At 43.6% G+C, this 20,689-nt stretch overlaps 1 protein-coding gene across 5 annotated transcripts in view; it reads left to right on the top strand.

Annotated features, from left to right (window-relative positions):
- Nucleotides 1-1,370: 1,370 nt before the first annotated feature.
- Nucleotides 1,371-20,689, top strand: part of LTBP1 (latent transforming growth factor beta binding protein 1) — a 187,540-nt gene continuing 168,221 nt past the window's right edge. For 3 of the 5 annotated variants that reach the window (XM_031593368.2, XM_031593374.2, XM_031593361.2), the window contains exons 1-3: nt 1,372-1,843; nt 2,092-2,162; nt 17,477-17,765. In XM_031593368.2, coding sequence (XP_031449228.2) covers nt 1,416-1,843; nt 2,092-2,162; nt 17,477-17,765 — 788 coding nt within the window. In that variant the 5' untranslated portion in view covers nt 1,372-1,415. Of the gene's footprint in view, nt 1,844-2,091; nt 2,163-17,476; nt 17,766-20,689 lie in introns of all 5 variants that reach the window. The other 2 variants (XM_090135253.1, XM_031593383.2) reach the window with 2 other exon arrangements.

Raw genomic sequence — 20,689 nt, 5'->3', positions numbered from 1 at the left:
GCCCCCGATGCCATTTTCTCCTCAAACAGCTCAGGACACTGAGACACAGAAGCAGAAGCCTTTGTTGTCAGTGTGGCTCCCTTACGCTGTGGCTACAGAGAGCTCCCATCTCTCATCTATTTAAGACATCTATTTTAGAACAGTTTTAAATAGATGAGAACTAGGGAGGAAGGGACCGCTGTGCTCTTAACTCTGGCTTTTGCCTGGAATCCTGTCAATGCGAAACCCTCCTGCTCCCCGTGCCGGCTCTGCCAATGGCGTTTAAGAGGAAAATCTCATGGGTTTGGAGGCAGGGTCAGTGTCCTTAAAGCTCTGGAAAAGAGCAGAGGAGGACCAGCGGAAGAAGACCTGGATTCCAAGCTGCTGCATTCACAAGCTGTTTGATTCTCCGAGAGGTTTTCTTTGGGAAAGAACTCAAACGCATCAGATTCTGAGTATTTTCAAAGATGGACTCTTCACGGTATTCTGCAAACTTTATTTACAGCGCTACAAGGTGGCATCAGTTAAGATACGCTGTCGATAAACGTAGGCAGTTCTGCTTACACGTCAATTCCTGGGGCACGCTCTGGGTTTGTGTTCTGTTCTTTAGGAAATACACAACAACAGCGACAACAAACAAAAGAGAACGGCGCCCCTGATGCCGCGAGGCTGCCTGCCGAGTGGTCTTCAGCCCCCGGCTCCGACCACGCGGGCGGAGGAGCGCGCCCGGCCTCTTGCGATCCTCGGTGCTTTCCTTGCGCTCCCACCTGCGCAGCGACAGAGCACCTCGAGGATCCCAGCCTCAGCTCCCCGCCACCACTGCCCGACCCCGACGGGCCCTCACCCCGGGGCCACGCCGCCGCCGCTCGCCGCCCCGCGCACGAACGCGCCAGGTGCGCTGCCCCGCGCGCGTCCCTTACGCCATCCGCGTGGCGCCCGCACCGGCGGCGCCCCCCGCGCCGCTACCTGGCGCCGGCCCCGCGCCCCCTGACGTCACGGTGGGGCCAACGCGGGGCCGGCACCGGGGCCGCGGCGCCCCTTCCCTCCCCCCGTTCCCCGTCCCCTCCCTCCCCCCGCACGCGCTCGCTCGCCGCACAACTCTTAAAGGCGTTTTTCAGCCCGGGCCGGCTCACAGACCGCGCGGAGCCCGGCGCCGCTCGCATCTGCTCCGCGTCGCTACCGCCCCCCGCTCCTCCTCCTCCCCGACCGGCCCGCCGCTCGCACCGCCGCCGTTCCCCAGCGATGTGCTCCCGCTCCGCGGGACGCTGAACTCCGCGGGCGGCTCGGGGCGGGCGGGGGCGGCTCGGGGCGCTCTCCTTTCCCGGCCCCGGCGCGGGCTGGGGGCGGCGGGAGGAGGACGGCCCCGCGCCCCGCCGCGCGCGCCTCCCCCCAGGGCGCCGGGGGTCTCGAAGCCTGCGGGGGCTCCGGCCGCAGAGATGGCTCGGATCGGATGGGGCTTCCTCCTATGCGCCTGGGCGCTGCTCTCCCCGGCGCTCGCCGCCGCCGAGAAGGGCAGGCTGCGAAGAATCACCTACGTGCTGCACCCCGGCCAGGCGGGCTCGGCCGGCACCCGGCAGCAGCGCCCGGCCCTCCTCGCGGGGCAGCAGCAGCAGCAGCGCACCTTTAACGTGCAGCTCAACGCGCGCTACGGCACCGCGGAGCGCACGCGGCGGATGAGCAAAGCGGGAGGCGCGGGAGTGCAGCTCCGCCTGGGCCCCGTCGGGCAGAGCCACTCCGGCTCCGCCGCCGCCTCCTTCGCCAAGCCGGCCCGCTTCGGCCCGCGGCCCAAGCCTCCGCCGGGACCCCACGGCAACAGCAGCGGCGCGCCGCCCCGCCAGAAGCACCCGCTGCCGCCGCTACCGGGGTAAGGTGCCCCGCTCGCCGTGCCGTGCCGCGCTCCGCTCGCGGCGCCTCGCGCCGTTACCCGCCCGCTCCCTCGGGCACCCGAGGCGTCGAGCGGGCGAGGGGCGGCTCCGCGCTCACCCCCCGGCCGTCCCGGCTCCTCGCGGCTTTCCGCTCTTCCCGCCCTTTTGTCTCCCGTCCCGGCCGTGCGGGGACCGTTGGCCGACGGGGACCCCTCCGGACCGTCGCCTCTCTCTGCTCTCCCCGCAGGGTCAACGTCTGCGGAGGGCAGTGCTGCCACGGCTGGAGCAAGGCCACGGGCTCGCAGAGGTGCATCAAACGTGAGTATTGCGGGGGGTCGGGGCCGTGCGACAATGTCGAGTGCGGAACGGGGAGAATCCCTCCTAAGGGGGACAGGCGGCACGTGGCCGGCACGGAGCTGCGCTGCTGTGAGGTTACGGAGGGGGGAATGGAAGCTCCGGTCGGGAAGCGAGGTGCGCGGCTGTGGGAACGGCCTCTGCCCCACGGGGAGCTGCAGAAAACGGTAGTCGGGATGCGAGCCGTGCTGGAGGACGTTTGTTCCCGGGTGGGGCTTCTCACAGTGGGGAGCAGCGGCATCTGTAATGCCCGGAGAGGTCAGGTAACTGCGACCTGCCGGGGTGTCCTTATGGCGGGTCATAAGGACGGAGCTGCTTCGTTCCTCGACCGACTCAGACGTGCATTTAAGGCGGCCGTCTAAATGAACGTTTGCAGTACGTGCTGATGGAGTTAGGTGAGCTGCCTCGGCTCTCTTGCTTACCGCACGTGAAAGTAGCGGAATGGTTTCCTGCAGCCTACGTTGCTCACGGCGTGGCTTTGGGGCTGAGCACGGAGCCTACAAAACGTGTACTTTGGTTCAGTGGCAAACCGAAGTGGGGAAAGTGTAACTTCATGAGATGGCAGTTTAGTTTCTGACTTTTTGGAATTTCAGTGCTTTCTCAAGCACTTCAGCATTCGTTATGTTGGGCAAAAAATGTTCCTTTTTGTGGCTTGGATTCACTCTTTCTGTCTTCCAGTAACTTTTCTTTGCAGATAACTTTCAAGCTTTGCTTAATAAACAAAGTAGTTTTCTGTGCCTTTTCTTGGTTACACTCCATCTCTTCAACCTCCCCCATCATCGTTCAGCTATTCTTTTTTGTCTTTTTTTTAAAACTCATTTCCATTCTTTGGTCCTTCAGTACAGACTAAGCCAGGCATTGGGGCTGTTATGGGATAGCCCTGCAGAATCTCATTTAAACCTGTGAATTACTTGGTCTATTCACACAGTTATTGGAGGAATGGATTAGCAGAGAGAGTTAAAGGAAAGGATGATGGGGTTTGGGGGGATCTTTCTCATATTGTGTCTCTAATATTGTGCTCTCCTTTGCCTTAAATATTCTTGCTGCCTGCTCTGATGCCTCCCAGCAGCAGTATCACACTCTTAGCATGGATTTTCCTAGTTGTACCTTTCTGGCAAGCTGAGCGAAGCACTGAATGTCTTGAAACTGTATGATTTTGTAACTTAAGCAAACTATGAGATAGCATTAACTTGGTTGAACTGTGGAAGATGAGTCTTAGAGTTGTAAAGCCAAGACTCCTCCTTTTCTTGAGCCTCCCGGTGGTTCTTTCAGAAGAACGGAAACCCTATAAGTGAACAACTGTTAACTCCTTTGTTTCCTATAGGGAGAAGTGATTTTTGAGGTTGGATAGAGAACTGTCAGTTTTGGAGTGGACTCTTCTAGTTGTACCACAGATGCAGGCACACCTGAACTGAGCCATGCGGAGTCAGTTCAGACCTGTCAGCGTTTATTAGCTTGGGCTCAGTATCGCTTTAATAAGCTATTTGGCCTCTAGGGCCAGCTTATATTCTTTTGTATGGTGCAAAGCCTGAGCTAATAAACCCCAGGCCCATACTGCCTCTTTCCAGAGCCAACTTCCATTTGTCTGCATCATGCTTCCAGAACCAGAGTGCTGAGAGCCAGCTCTGATCACAAGAGTTATGAGCTCAGGTGTAACCCCAGGCTGCAGCAAGCACCATGTGTTTCTGCTATGCTGCACCTGTGGCAATAAGCCTGCCTGTAACCTGTAGAAGCAGGGGTGGAAGTGGAGAGGCGTGGTCTTGCAGGCTTTGTTAGCCTTTCTCTCCTTCCTGTGGTGGTACTTATGGTCTGTTTGTTACACCTGGGGTTGGGGCTGTTCCTCCCTTGGCTGACTCCTGTCCCAGACCAGCAGCAGCCTGGCCACGTGCAGTGACAACTGTGGTGTGTTTTCTTAAGGGAGCAAACCTGAAATGCTTTGTGCAGATCATAGGGCACCCTGTGGATGGAGGAGAAGAGTGTACTTTTCAAAGTCTTCTGTAAACTTTAGCTGGAAGCTGCATTGCCAGTTGTGTTGACCATGCTCATGTTGTCTTTCAAGTACTTCAGTCTGTCCTCAGGAGGTGAACTTCTGTGTTCCTGTTTGCTACCTGCAGGAGAGTGGCTCTCGTATCCAGTCACAGGCATGTAGGCTTTTTCCACCCTGTGCTTAACATTTCGGTTTTACACTGTCAACTTTTATCTTAACTTTTTTCAAACGTGGTGTGACTTTGCTTGTGAAGAACTGCATAATTCTGATTTGAAATCATAGACTTCAGCCTTGAAAGTATTCAGAGCTGCTTTATGTTGGGAAAATGACTTCAAACCTTCAAAAATCTTTTGGCAATGTTTGGCACATCCACCTTTGGGTAGAGACAAAGGTGGCAAAGACTCAACCACAGCAATAAACACCTTGGAAGGTTATAAGCACGTGGAAATGTTTATGACAGATTGTCTTACAGTCATCGTTATCAGAAATTATGATCTGTGCAAGAGCAATTACAAGATACCACCAGAGCTGGAGACATTGTGCTTTGTTAGTACTTGTTATGCTACCAGAACATCGTACAGGTGTTAATTAGCTTTCTAACATGGCTGCAAGGCAAATGAAGCCCGGAATGTGGGTTTAATGTTATTTGTTTCATTTACAGAAACTAAACTGTAGGTTAAATGTGACCTTGGACAAGTTATAACCAACCATTGACAGGAAGATATAAGCTGGAAATCCTATCTCTCAAATGCTTTCTTATCCTGTTAGAAGCCTTTGTCTCCTACTTAGTTATTTGTTACTAAATTTCTATTAGTTAATATTTTTTCCTACAAATTAGGCTCCTTTGCTTGTTCGTAATGATTACAAAGAACTTATTTACGAGTTGGGAAGTCAAGAAAGAAATTGTTCATCAGAGATATCAGATCCTGTGTACAAAAAATGATTTAATGGGACCACCTTGTTTTAATAGTAAACATCTTCTAAAGCCTGTATTATATTTGCAGCATTAATATAGAATGTGTACTCAGTGTAAACTGGATAGTTTAAAAAAAAAAAGTAAATAGAATTGCCTGGAGGAATTGTAACTTTTGCTAACATCATGAGGCAAATTAACAAATGGTAGTAGGAGGGAGAACTGATTGTTACAGGAATGCTGAAATGTGAACATCCTGCAGAAATGTAAGGAAGGCTCATAGTGCAAATGAGTGAGAAAGTGAATCTAGAAAGGTCATACTTAAAGCATATTTAATATAGAGAGAGTCTGCTTAGATGCAGAATTCACGTGCTCTATGCTCCTGGATTAAGAAAGAGGGAAGACTCATCTTTGTTACCTCAGGGTGCTGTATATGTGTGTGCATGTTTTCTGCAGATGGATGCATAGTGAGGGTTTGGGAGTTGGATCTGGGTGAGATTTTTCTGAACTGGGCTAAGAAGTTCTTCCCTTGTCAGATGCCCAGACACATTGGAAAGATCACCAGAAAAGGCAATCTGTTTTCTTCTCAATTTTGAAAGATTATAATGTTTATTCTCTTTTCTTTTGAAAATTTTCCAGACTCCACGTTAAATAAATGTGCTGGATAAGATTTAATTTCTTTTTCAGAAAATGGTCTTTCTGCTGCAGAAGAAAACCAAGCTTGCTCTGAGGAAGCTCCGCTTTGTTCAGTTCCCAAATCTGTGTGGCCTCCAGTTGTGTATTGCCATTCAGTTTGATCTGTCCAGACCCCAAAAACTCAAAGCTATGCTTGTGGCTACTGCAGGGTGAGCTGCAGCTCCTTCAGGACACGTGCACTTGATGATGTAACTGGTTCTGTGGACACCTGGCTTTGCCAGGCCTGCCTGGAGCATGCCTGAGGCTGCTTCCGGATTGTGCTCCTGAGTTGTCTTGGGGGAGGTGAAGGAAAGGTTGCATGCTTAGGTCTTGTTCTGATCTAGGGCTGGGATCCAGACTTGGAAACTTAGAAGCATATGTGGATGTAAAACTGTGTGCTACTAAATGTTTTTGTATTGGTTGCTTAGTATCTCTTCTCTCTCTGCCTTCAGTGCAGCTCTGAGAAATGGTGGTATCCAGGAGAACGGTACTTCTAATCACTGGAATGAGTGCTTCAAATGTTTGCAGCTGTGCTTCTTGTAGGGTTTCTGGTCATAAATGTTTCCCAAGGCTTGTTCTTCATCTGGTTGATGGCTTAGAGCTTTATCAAGCTCTGTTTGTTTACATTGTGTATACAAAGCCTGACTATAACGTGCTCTTCACAAATGTTTTTTTCTTCACATTGAGATCATCTCAGTAAAAGCTGTATCAGTCTTCAAACTGTGTCTAAATCAAAACGAAATGTTTGTATCTTAAAGAGTCATAACTACCTTGACCTCACTTAACACTCACCCTTTTAATCTGGTCCTTGATGTTGCTTTTAAAAACTCTAAAACTGAAAAACTGAAAGCCATTGTTTCTGTGGCTCAGTTTTGTGTCTGCTGTGGGTTGCCACTGTAACACGTAAGTATAACTTTTAAATTTTTCATAAAAGGAATAGCCTGGCTTTTATGGGGGGGGGTCGGCCCTCATCAGTCTTCAATAATGGTTTCACCCTCCTTGGGAGGTGAGATAAAGGGAGGATCCATATTCTTGTTATCACTGGCTTTGCCTATATGAGCAAGCACTGTATGCTAGTAGGGGCGAATCTACGGACTGGAACCCTTGGTCATGAAGACCTGAGGCCCGTGGTATATTTGTTTCAGGATTTAGTGTTTTATTTTGCTGTATTCTGGTCTCTTGGAATGAATACCAATTTGATGGAAAGTACACTAGCTGTGTCCTTGGAGTGTTCGGGGCTCTACCTGATGCAGGCACAACATCTGGCAGTGGAGAAACCCCTACAGTACCCAGAGGCCCCTCGCGAGATGCAGTCCGGGGCTGTTTCTGCTGTTCAGCATGGGTGCCTCTGCTGTGCCACATCCCAGATGGTGGCACTCCTATCTGTATGGCCACTCTTCTTAGCAGTAAAGAAGGGAAGGAGGTGGCAGTGGGGTGCCTTCTCCTGTGCCCCTCACAGAATCACAGAATGGCCAGGGTTGGAATGGACCAGTGCAAGTGAGAGTACAGCTAAGCACCCACGCTGTTGATGTCAGCATGTCTCCTGGCCATTGGAAAGGGGTGGGTGTAGCAAGGTACGGGGTACTGCACTCCTTGGAACCTTGGGAGAGTTGAGTGCAGCACCTCTGGAGATGACTTTATTTGGAGCTTCACTGTGAAGTGCAACTTGTTGGAGATGGATACTTCCTTGAAGCAGCTTCAGGCTGCCTGGGAGTGAGGGAGTTAATGAGTGTGGATGGAGAAGGGCACAGACCACCCTCAGCTGAGTCCTTGTTTAATTATTGCAGTGCTGAGCCTTAGGGGATTGTGGGTGGTTCATATTGCCAGGTGAGTCTGATCAGTAATTAGTACAGACTAGAGCTAGGATGGGCTTGGGTTTTTCTGCTTTAGTTTTTTTTGTTCTGCTTTTAGAAGCAATAGTATTCCCCTTGCGTAGCTTCATTTATTCCAGAAAGCAGATCTTCTTCATTGACTACAGAAAGAATGCAAAGCTCCAGTGTCTCTCTGCATTTTTTTACTGTGCACAGGGGATCAAGGATTTCACATCTTTGCAAATCAAGATATTCATTTAAATATGGAGCTTCAAATAGTTCTGGTGGGTTATGTTCTCACGTGGAAAGCAGGTAGTAATCTCTGCATCAGGGCAGAGTTTCAGAGAGCTGCTCGCTAATAGAGGGGATTGATTTGTGTCCTGTATCAAGGCTTGCTTTTTTCCTAATTCCAATCAGTTTTTAATCATCTCTAGATGGCAGTTTAGGCCTGGATTTGAGAAGAAGGTCAACTGTGTAGTATACTCTTATTAAGGATTGGTTGGGCTTAGGAAAACTTCATTGTTCTTAGCATATAAATTACTTTTTTATGATTAATAGTCTTTGGTATTTCTTTTCTGTAATGTTTCAATTGTCTGAATCCTGCATCCAGTTAAAATTTTTCAATTGTTTTATTGAATTTCTATTAGTTTGTTCAGTTTCCTGTGTATTTCTTACTAAGTATTTTGTAACAAAATGAATAAACAATGTAATGAGCAAAGTTAAAAGAATTAAAAGGATTGCAGAATTCAGTATTAACCGCTCCAGCAAGCAAGAAGAGCACGTAACATGGACTTTCTGGTCCATTCTGTAGTGTTTTATTTCATTTATAATGGTATGAAAGAAGGATGTGTAGCATGTGAGAATCTTAATTGTTTGTAATATCAGAATACGTATAATTCTGATCACAAATCATTAAATACTAAAAACTGTCTCATAGATTACATAGTACGAATAATTAAGTTAGACTGCACAAACTCCAGTAAATACATAAGTGAAAATGCCAATATCAACCAGCACATTATGTTCTTATGCCTGTTAAAATAACGTCCTTTTGCTGAATTTAGACTTTTGAAATATTTGAGTATAGTTCTGATCTATTATAGCATATGACGGTAAGTAGGAAAATAATCAAGTGTGCTATGTGCTCGTTGTGCTGGCAGAACAGCTATTTTATTTTGGTTTTTTTTTAAACTGTGTGACAAAGGCTTTTGTTGTTGTTGTCTGTGTGTTGCCCCCCTTTCTTGGAGGTCATATTTATGGTAGTCGTCCATGTCAACATAGGAATGCATCAGATGTTTGAAGTGGACCAGTGAATTCCTTCATGATGCATGATTTCCTTTGAAGTATATTTAGGGAAAGAATTCTCTAAGACCATGTAGTTGTGATAAGAACAAATTTCCTGTGTAGGAAGACACAGATGGTCATAATATTTCTTCCATTAATCATATAGAGATCATGCAGTCTCTTTTGGAGCTAAAGAACCAGCAGAAATGACATGAAGTAACTTCAACTTCCTATGGGATTGTTTTACAACCTTGTTGTCTCACCTTGGTCACTAATTCATCTCTCCATCCTCAACAACTGTGTAGAGGTATTAGATATACTGCTGGTAAAATTCAGTTGTTGAAAACCATGTGGAGAGAGTTATTCAGATGGAGAACTGGATCCCCAGAAAAGTACTCAATGGTGAGCACTAAATGTTTCTTTGGTTTAGAGACTAGAAATCCAAAACCTATGTTGCTTCCTTATTCCTGACATATCTAGTGCTTACAAAGATGTAAGATGTGGCAGCCAGTATAAAAGTCTAAAAGTAAGTGGTGAGCTACTCAGTTGGGCAATTGGGAGAACAGGAAGCCCTTGTAAACTTTGCCCTTCTCTAGGATATCAGCACTGTATTCAGACTTCTCTGAGGGAACTGGTGCGGGATGCCTCTTCCCATTCAGAATCCCCAGCTCGTAGCCTCTCAAGATAAAAGGGCCTTTCTCCTCTTTTCTTTTGGTATTGGTGGGGGATCATCGCTCTGTCTTTCAACACAGCAGGAGCTGGAGGTGCCTTTGTATCACAGATTTAGTTTAGGATGCTCACTCAAGCAAGATATACTTGGATTTGGTTTCTCTGTGTGCTTGAGGAATAGAAATCTTGATTAATGAAAAAGAAGACAGTAGTTGCTATGCCCTTAATAGTCTGTTCCCATGCTGATCGTAGCAGAACTTGGAATTGCTGCTCTAAGCTCAGGTATATTCATGTTAGTATTGCTTTTCCCTTTTATGTAGACTTGATACATGCATTGTTGCTTGACCATTTTATACAGGAATCTGAAGCATTCACACACTTCTAAGCCTCCTTCCAATGACTGTTTATTGTCCTCTAGCATATATTTTGTCTGACAGGCTTTACACATTCCTGTGAAAGATAACAGTTAACAACATATGCTTAGGTTGTTACAAAGGATTAGCAATATTTTGCTTGCAGTATGGATAGCGATATACACAGCACCAACATCTGCAGTGGTGGAAGTTGTTGGAAGTCAGCACATTCTGCTGACAACCAAACTGGCGCTTGTCTATATGTGGTTGAAAAGGAAAAACACCCTCTATTAAAATCTGTGTTCAAACAGAAAGGTTCTATTGGATGGGCTCATTAGAAATAACACAGCTCACAACTGTTCACTGTAGTGTAAACATCATATCAAAGCATTAGAGTTTAGGAAATATAGTGAGTGTTTGTGGTCATTTAAGTTCAAACCAGCAGCACCTGTTTGACAGAGGAGGTGCTTAAAGGTAGAAATGAGGCAAAAAGTCTAGTGGTGCATAAAGTTTTTGGCACCAGTTAAACTTTCTTGTGACTTTCTTGTGAATTTCTCATTTAAAAATACTTTTCTGTAAATTTCAGTTATCCATATGATCAGGAGATGCAAGGATATAAGTGAGATGCCGTTGTTTGGAGAAGGTCAATGTAAATTAATGTAAAATCAAAGCGATGAGCTTAATGATCTTAATTTGCTTCAATACTTTGGAAGCAATGGTGACAACACTGGAATATCACCAAGTTTGCACTGGGTGTGTCCCATGAGTGCTCACACAGGATCAGAAAGAGCACCATATGCAAGTTTGTCAGGATTTACTGAATCAAAGCTGAAGGTGAGAGTACTCTGGATTGCTTGCATCATTACTGGTGACAAGACATGGTGTCACCATTAGGTGCTGGAGTCAAAACAGTGGTCTGTGGAGTGATGACATGTAAATTCCCCACTGATGAGAAAGTGATGAGACAGCCCTCAGTGAGTGTGTGATGTCTTTTGGGATAGGAAAGGAGGTGATCCTTGTGGATATCCTGAAACCCAGACAAACCATCAATTCTGACTGCTACATCACAGTGCTAATTGAAGGCTTGAGCTTGCACAGGTGGACCAGAGAAGAAGTCAACCTTTCTCTTGCAGCACAATAATGCCAGACCCCTTATCAGCTTGAAAAAAGTGGGGCACGTTGCCTGTCTTGACTGGACTGTCCTACCACACCCATCTCATAGTCAGCGTTTGGCACATTCTGACTTCCATCTGCTTGGGTTGATGAATGATGGACTGCATGGGCAACATTTTTCTACAAACTGTGTCATCATAGCAGTTGTGAACAGTGGGTCACCTCCACTGGTTCAGATTTTTGAGTGCAGCACGCAGGCTCTTGATCGCTGCTGGTGAAACTGCATGGCTAATGGTGGTGTCTATGTTGAAAAAGAGTGATTTGTGGCTGCAACTGTGCTCTATCAGATTGTGTTATTGTGCTCTTTGTATCTGTTGCAGTTTCCACTGAAATAAATAAGGGGCGTAACTGTGAGAATGACCTATGTACAAGTAAATCAGTCCCAAATCTATATACAGATGTGTTGGATCTTGTAAGCTTTAGGCCTAAGGTCAGCGTTGTTGTTCTGTGACTGCTTTTGTCAAAGAACGGCATAAATACAGCCATGCTAGGCCTGGTGAGTGCCCATCTAACCCAGTCTGCTGACAGTGGTGAGCAGTAGTTCTGTAGGGAAAGATACATAAAAAGGGTTAGTGTGTGTTGAGATAGTTTTACAAAAAGCTGCTCTGCTGTGGCTTGTGGTTCAGGGACTTTCAAAGCAATGATACCCTGGGTTAATTACTCTCTCTGCCACGGGTGTGAGGTTAGTGTTTCAACCTGCCACCAGCTGTTCCTACTTGGTACACTTAAGAGGTGATGTTGTGTTTGCTTTTTCTTCACTACCTATAAATTTGTAGCCTTTTGCTTACTTATGCAAGTTTTCTGTACTGAGAAGTTTTAGAGTATTTAGGCATGACATAAAAAAAGGTGATTTCCTGCCTTTGATCATCACAGTCCCCCCTTGTTATTTTCTGGACTCATGTCGGGAAATCCCTTCCAAAATGAGAGGACCAGAATGATTTGCAGCAGCCCAGGTGCGGGTGAGCTATATAGCTATGTGTGTAGAGAGGGGGGCCTTGTAATGTTGTTCTGTGTTGTTGTTCTTCATTCCTTTTCTAGCGGTTTGTAATGCTTGTGCATTTTTTTTGTTTCTTTTTTTTTTTTCCCCATCATGACTGAGCAATGAACTGATGTCTTCATGGAACTGCTGACAGTAATTTGTTTCAGAGTGGCAGTTATCTTCAGCAATCCCTTGTGGATTTAGGATTGCTTTTTCCCTTTCCCTCCGTGCGCTTGTTTCACATTTATCTACACTGAATGTCATTTGCTGTTTTATTGCTGAATTGCTTGAGGTGTAAGGCTTTCATAATTTTTCACAGTTCACCTGCATCTGTACTAACTCAAACAACTTGCTAGCTGATAAACTTAGTTACAGCTCATAACTTAGACTTGGTTTATATTTGCATGGCACTCTTTATGCTATGGGAAAAAAGTGGAACAACTTGTCCTGTTCATCCCTGATGGGCTCATTGTCTTTTTGATGAACAATTCCTTGGATTTCACATCTCTAATTCAAGTTTTGCCTTTGCTGCTGTGGTAGCTCACTTGCAATGGTATAACAAAGACAATAATGAAATGTGAAGATGTGTAAGAACTGTGATGGCTTATAACAAATCCATCCGTGTGGGAGTGGAATGGATATATTGCAACCATGCCATGTTAGGGAGATGGGGCTTACTGCAGTGGGGGTAAAAGAAGTTGGAATGTCAGGAAGCAGGCCTGTACTAATTCTGCTGCTTATGGGACATACTTCCTTTATTTAACTCCTGCAAAAAATAACCCAGAGGAGGTTCATGTTCCTTCAACAAACCACTCCTGTGGAAAGTGGGGGGAGGTTTGTTATTTGTATGCACCCAGTCTTCCCAACTGGCCGATTTCCTTGGCACAAGAAGTTTTAGTTCAGAAAGCAGATTGGTGGACTCCTAATGGAAAGCTCTGTTGAGAGCTATTAAATATGCGAACAGTACTCCTGCTCAGAAATTGTCTAATTTTTTTAAGGCTGTAATGGTACAAAATGTTACTATCTCTCACCCACTTTTATACCCGTACTTAAGCATCCATGTTAATAATGGGAGAGGAGGCTGTACTAAATAAACCCGTCTTTGATCTCACTTTCTAAGGCTAATCTCATTACTTGCATCCTACTGAGCTTCATTTTGAATTTGTAGTCATGTCACAAAACCCACCACCTTTAACAGAGGTGTACCCACCCATTACTTTTTTTTTTCCATGTTCAGCTCGCTTTTTCCACACAGTTTTTTCAAGCTTAGCTCTATGGAAAAAAAGGGTGTTTTAAGTTAAATGTGCCATTATTGTTGTCTTAAAACAAAGTAATTAGGTCATCCATTTGGCACATGGCAGCTGTTTTGACCGTTTTTAAAAATAAACTTCTGCATTGTATCAATTAAAAGCTCGTTTAATTCTTTCCTAAAACTGTGATCTTGTATCCCATTTTGTGATCTGTTACACAACGTTAATGAACTTCAGCCGAAGGGTGGATTGTTGTGAAGATCTCATGGGTCAGTTTTTCAGCCTGCTGTCATTGGTCACATAACTTGAGACAGACTGCATCTCTTAACATTTGCTGGGACTGCTGATGCTCGTTTTGTTGATGGAGTAATGAAGTTTGTCCTGTGGAGCTTTTATGCTTTATACGTAAATTTAAGAAACTTTCTGGGTTTGTTACTGTAAGTGAAGTAAGAATCTTCCTGTCAGGGTTAAAAAAAAAAAAAAAAAAAAAGCAATTTCAAAACAGGTTGTATTGTATTTTCATCTGCATAGTTCAAAATTCATTGCAAGCTTATTAGATTCACTTTAAGTGGAAGCTGAAGACTTTTTAGGCTTTTAAAACGTAGGTTGGTTCCTAACAACAGGAAAAAGAGCTGCTGTTTTCTCAGTGCTCTCTTTTGTGCATGCATAAATTATTATTTTACTTTAAGTTAGGAAATACACAACTGTGATTGGTGTCCTAGGAGATCAGATATTTCCTTCTACTTTTTTGGGATGGTCTTATGAGCTTAATTTTGTGTTTGATTTCCATTCTTGAAATTATTTGTTGAGAAGCCTTTAGGTCAATATAGATGGAAGTCCATAAATCTCAGTAAATATACTTAGAATATGAATGCTTTTTTATGTTGTAAAAATGAGCCTTCTAAATCTTTTGCAGAAGATTGTTATTTCTTTCTAAAGCACTCCAGATTGTGCCAAAATTATTTCACTGTGATCTTTATGCTGTTACTACAGGATGACAAAGGTGTCTGAGTCACTGCTCTGCTCTTGGAGTCTCTTCAAAGCTTTTTATCATAGTAAGGAGTACTTCACAGAATCATCAAATCACCAAGGTTGGAAAAGACCTCCAAGGTCATCTAGTCCAACCATCTGCTTACCGCCAATATTTCCCTGCTACACCCTGTCCCTCAGTACAACATCTAAATGTTGCTTGAATGCCTCCAGGGATGGTGACTCCACCACCTCCCTGGGCAGCTTGTGCCACTCCTTTGGATAAAAAGTTTTTCCTAACATCCAACTTGAATGTCTTCTGGCCCAGCTTGAGGCCATTCCCTGCAGTCTTATCACTGGTTACTTGGGTAATGTTCTTAACAAACATGTCTGAGTCACCTGCACCTCTTAGGTTTGTATTACTTGGTTATTTCTGTTTGAAACTGTGGGTGTATGTTGTCACTGTCTGGTAGTGTGATTCTATCAAGGCTGAGGAAGGCAAAGTCGCATAAATTGTCAGATTATTTTTCGACAACCCAAAATGCAGTGCAGATTGTTGTTTGGTTTGTTTTCTGTATAGCAGTCAGATATAGCAGCCTGTATTCACAATTTGCATGCAGTAGAGAGGAGAGTTGCTGAGGCAGCTGTTCTTCTATTTCATCAAATAGGAGATGCTGTGTTCCTTGCTTCCTTTCCAGCTGGACCTCAAGGGTAGCACTGAGGCCAGTTGCCCAGCAGTAACAAGATCTTGCATGCTTTGTCCTTGTGATGATGAGATTGATTGATTGATTTATTTTAGAGCTGATACTGAAAAATTAGAGCTAATACTGAAATGAGAGTTCCTATGTAGTTGTGGAGGAGGTGTGTAGGAGTGGCCTGGTTTGCCTGGAGTTGTATGTAACTAAAAATACAGGTGTCCTATTCACAGAACCATGTTAAAAAGGATTTTGAAAAGGTCCTTTTGAATGTGTGCTTTGTTTTTTCCATGCTTAAAAATCTTTCAGAGGGGTCTTGTGATCTTTGATCTTTAGTTCTTCTGAAAATATTTAATTTTAACAAGTCAAGGAGGATTACAATAAGGGGAATCCAATGAGTGTTGTAGACTTAGGCATTGTTCAGCTCATACGTGGTTCCAAGTTATGGTAATCTTGCAGTCAGTCTAGCCTGTAACTTCTTCAGATTTCTGGGGCATCACGGTACTTAGAGCAGTTAGATACCTCTGCTTTTTTGCAGTATTTTTCAGCAGTTGGTATTCAATTGTAGCTCATAACAAATTCAAGTTTTTCTCCATTCCTTCACAATTCAGAGTCCCAGAATCTATTTTCCAAACATATAATCCACTTCAGTTGTGTGAATTTCTTGTGTGCCTAGCAAAATCTGGGTCTTAAAGGCAAGACGCAAGGAAGAGTTGGCTTATGTATAACAACATATGTTTGTTGTAAATCCCTTCTCAAGTTCTCAGTGAAAATTTTCTTCAGCCGTCTGGCAGACAAAGACACAATCCATGCTTTTTAAAGTAACCAGAAATACAAATAAGTGAATGACTACTTTTTTTTTTGTGACTGGGGATGCACAGTGTGCAATTAAGCTAGTTCAGTCAAACAGCGTTCAAGAGGAGATGGGCTGCTGAACAATAGATGGAAGGGGGAGTCATCTGGGAGGAGAACTCCATGTAAACCACAAGATCTGTGGCAAATCTAGCGCCATGTGCACAGATGATACATGTGATATGTTTCTATCAAATGATGTTATCAGCTGACAAATAAGTCCCACTGAATTAACACACTTCCATCCTAGCAATTTTTTTCATATGTGAACTTGTATGTGTACTTTTTATATGTAGTGTATGTTGAAATCAAGTTGAAACTTGATTGAAGTGCAAAATGCTCCAATTTATTTGGAGTGGTGCTGTGTACTTTTCTCCAAATTGTTATGAAATTGGATATACTGAAATATGGTGTAGTACCATACATTATATTTTATGATGCAAATAAGCCTGTGAAACTTGCAGATTTGGTGATCTGGCATATTGTTTTGTCTGAGATAAGAAAAAATAATAATAATCTCCTGCTACCAGTATTAGAAGTATACTCAGCAGTGTATCTTCTCCTAAGTTCTTCACTGAACAGCATCACTAGGGGGGACAAATGGGGAAAAAATATATTTTTTTGTTAAATATTTTAGTTCAAATTGTGTTTTACTATTAAAGTGTATCCTCTGAATAACAAAAGGTATTTGTTTTGCCATCTTTGTTATTTAAATTTTTTAAAATGGAATAGTATTTTAAGATTGACCATCTAAAATAAATCCTGAATTTAGGCATACCTTTTCAGTGTTATGCGTACATGTGATCAGTAGCTAGTTTTGTTGCTTTTTTCATTTCATCTGTGAGATTTGTATCTTCTCTATTTCTTGCTCGTTCAAAATGGAACTGAACTAATTGTGTTTTAACAAGGTCTAATGTTGAGGCTAAGTTAATTATTCAAATTCCCTCTATAGTCAGTGGATAGAGTGATACAAACAGTGTAATTCATCCCATCTGAGGGTATGTATCTGAAAGTGAATTGTCTTTTAAGGAGACTTATCCCTCTACACAGATGGAACAAGGAACATAGAGCAATGTGTAGTTCAAAGCAATCTCAAACACCTGTCTGTTTCTTCAAAGAACACCACCCCTGGTTGTGATTATGTCATTGTAGGAACAGTTTGTGCATCTCTTATCTTTAAATGTTATTACAGTGGTGATTTCTTTGCTTTGGGGTGGTTGAAGCAGTGGAAAGGTTGAATTGCATCATGCCTTTTTACATCATTTTGGTCACCTGTAATTTGGCTGTAATGATCTTCAGATCACTTTAAATAGTAACAGAATGAATCCAATGAATCCGTATGGAGAAGCAGAATGCAGGGAAGGGGTACAGAAGATTGCTAGCAGGCAGATTTATAATAGTGCTATATTGATTCAACTTGTGTATTTCCTTTTTTTTTTTTTTTTACATCTGCACCATTTTGCTTTTCCAAGCTGTTCAAATGTTGCACATATATAATGTAGGAGGACAATAAAAGCTGTACCAATTTGTATCTTCTGTGGAGCTTAGCAATGTTACAGTCTCATACTCAATTAACATTTATATATAAAAATTTTTTAACTGTGGGGTGGGTTTGCATGTTCCATTGTTCTTTGTTTCACAGGTGCATTTTAAAATGTCTTTCTATAGCTAACTGTGCACCACCGTGCCAAAACGGAGGGATGTGTCTGCGGCCTCAGCTCTGTGTGTGTAAGCCAGGAACAAAGGGCAATTCCTGTGAGGATACAGTCATGCAAGACACGTCTTCCACTGGAGGCCGGAGCCCTGTTGTTCCCCCATGGCCCATACCCCAGCAGGCTGCCCAGCAGGCCTTCTCCCAGAAGGTGCAGATCCCACCGAAGGCTGGCCCTATGACTCAGATGGCATTCACCATCAAGCAGAAGCCTCCTGTTGGATTACCTCAGCAAATGCAACCACAGTAAGTGTTTTGTTTGCTTTTAAATTTATTTTCTCTTTCAGTGAGGTCCAGTATGTTAGATTTATAAAATATTGTTCCTTGCAAATTGGAAACATGACTATTGTAGAAGAATTTTTTTTCCTCTGCCTCCAGACTTTATATTACTTTGATTAGCTGAAATACTTCAAATGAGTCTGAAATTTCTCTGCCTATAATGTTGCTTTTTTGAATGTGTGTAGCTTGCTTCAGGGCTGCATGTGATATGCAAGGAGAGGAATGCACAGGAGCCTGGTGATTAAATTGAATGTTGACAGCTTTAGGTGTCTGCAGCAGCTACTATTCCCTCAGCTTCAGGTGAAGTCAGAGGCAAAAAGTGTATCCCTCCTGTAACAGATGTTATTTTTGAATAGCTGTAAGTAGGATACAGTTATTTTTCTTCTTGCCATGAGAACGAGATTATTAGGATTGGGGATTAAACTGTGCTTTTCCATGTCCAGAATTATAAAAAAGTAATTTAAAAAAGCCCACAGTCAGAATGGAATCGTATGGTCATAGTAGGCTGCACCAAGGGAGTTACATGCTCCTAATAACAAAGTGCACCTCTCCAAGCTTCTGAGAATAGAGATCACTGGACCCTGCCAACAATGTCTAGTGCTTTCAGGTTGCCTCTTTGTTGGATTCCTACCTCCTAAACCTATCCAGTTCCTCTTGTGGGTGTTCTAGCTTGTGTTATTGTGGAGTCATAAGCAAAACTAGCTTCATACGTGTCATGTAATAGGAAGAGGAAACTTAACTGAGTTCCACTGGGGTTCTTAACCTCTTTCCAGCATGTAATTTGAGAAATTTAGAAGGTGGAGTGGAGTGGGCTTTAAGAGCAAATGGATTCGGAGTCGTAAGATAGAGAAATTGCTGCCCAATTTTAATATTTAAGTGCTCTGAGCCCAATTGAGGTCTGTCAGAGAAACGATGTTATTGGAGTCACTAATATGAAGGGGATATTACCGCTAAAATCATCAGACTTTTCACTGCTCCCCTTCATACAGACCCAGCAGGACTACTAATCCTCAGCACCTGGCTTCTTTGCTTAGCTCCACAAAGCTCTCTGTAGCAAATCATTTCAAAGAAGCCAGGCAATTCCTTTCTTATCAGTACTTACTCCTGTGTGCCTTCCTCCCTCTTCTTCCCTCCACATAGAAGTATTCTCAAGGATCTCTTCCCTCTGTTGTGAGAAAGGCAAGTTGTCCAAATTTGGTAGTAAAATGTACTTCAATTAAAAGAAAAATGTTGTTTCCTCTTGCCTGAAAAAAAAAATTTGTCCTTTTCCACACGCTCTGAAATGATGCTTAGGAGAAGCTCATGGATATTTCCAGTGAAGACTTATCTGCCATTATTGCTGGAAATTCTGACTTCAGGGATAAAGCATTCTTCTCATGTGAAGAAAGGAGATAACAAAATCGTATTTGTCTTTGCTTGCGTAGATCACCAGGCTATGACTCTCAGTTTTTCTAGAGAGCACTTGCCCTTGCATGCTGCAAAGTGTCATGCTTCACCAAAATCTGTTCCTGTTTGCATGGGACAATGTTCCAGATGCAAAGGAGCTGACTTTGGACTTAAGAAACCATTATCTGTTATCCAAAGAGCCTCTGTACATATCCACAAGCGGTGCTAACTCACGTGAACTTTATTAATATGACCTTCTTAACCTAAGGATTTTCTCCTAGATTTAGAGAGACTTTTTTAAGGTAAATGGGACTGTTAGTTTTTGAAATGACATGAAGATGAATCATTTTCATGCAGCTTAATAGTGGAGTGGGAGAAATACCTCTCAAGACTCAGTTTTTCTGAGAAATTCAGCTCATAACCCTAGCAGGAGACAGGGAGGAAATGAGCTGTTTGACAAACCAGTCACATGAGACAAAAAGATGCGTGTTTAGATGTAACTGTTGAAATCAGTGCTAGCTGTAGATCTTATGTAGACTAATAGGGCAATTTGCAGAGCTGAAAGAGGACTGAGGTTAGATCTCTACCATTAGGGCAGAGCAAATAGTCTAATTTGTACTTCAGTTCCTCCTTTAATATATTGTGATTTTTGTCTGTTCTGTAGCTGCTCAAATCTTTGAATAGTTTTTTCCTGTTCCTACTCTTAAAAACCTATGAAAGGCTATGGCAGGAGTAGGACTATTGGCTGTGCATGCTGTTGATATGATCATCTAAACATTGCTGCTATGCTAAGTTGTCAAGGACTGGTGAGAGCCAGAGCAGAACCCAACCTGGAACACCAAAATAAGCTCCTACAGTAGACTAGTCTCTACAGCAACTTCTGTTTTGCCAGTCTGTATCAATTTTTGTTTTTCAATGCAACTTTTCTAGCAACTCATCGAGATACGTTTTAATGAGTTTTCACGGGATTACAGTAGCAATGATATTTAGGGAAATAGGAAGTTCACATTTCTTCTTAGAGATCTCTTTTTGAAGAACAGGGTGCTGAACAGAAGGAAACCTGGAGAGAGATTAATTTCCTGGAATATCTTGGATTTAGAACACACAGGCACTGCCATAGCCCTGGGCTGGGGATGAATGTTATCAGGTACAGGGTCTCATCTTTGAAGAATGTTAGCAGAAGACGTGGATGGCTGTAATTGAAAACAAATGGTGTCTTGGAAACAAAAATCTGCTTTTTATTGAAACCTGTTGGTAATTCTGATCTCAATAACAGATGTGCTTCATGGTCCTGAATTGCTGTGATAGCTCTCGAGTAACTCTGAGCATCCCCTTCACTTCTCATTCTCTCACATGTTGGCAGCAGCATAGCCCTAACAGTTTGATTTTCTGCATTTACCAGCTGTGGGAGCAAAAAATCATGGATGGGGGACAGAGGAGGAGAGGAGCTTATATTTTTTTTTTCTTTAAGCTTTCTATTATGGTTTTTAAAATACTCACTAGCA

The sequence above is a fragment of the Phasianus colchicus genome, chromosome 2 (assembly GCF_987193195.1).
Source record: "Phasianus colchicus chromosome 2, bPhaCol1.hap1.1, whole genome shotgun sequence".
Classification (NCBI taxonomy): Eukaryota; Metazoa; Chordata; class Aves; order Galliformes; family Phasianidae; genus Phasianus; species Phasianus colchicus.
Note: the sequence above shows the minus strand (reverse complement) of the source record. Positions and strands in the feature narration are given on the sequence as shown.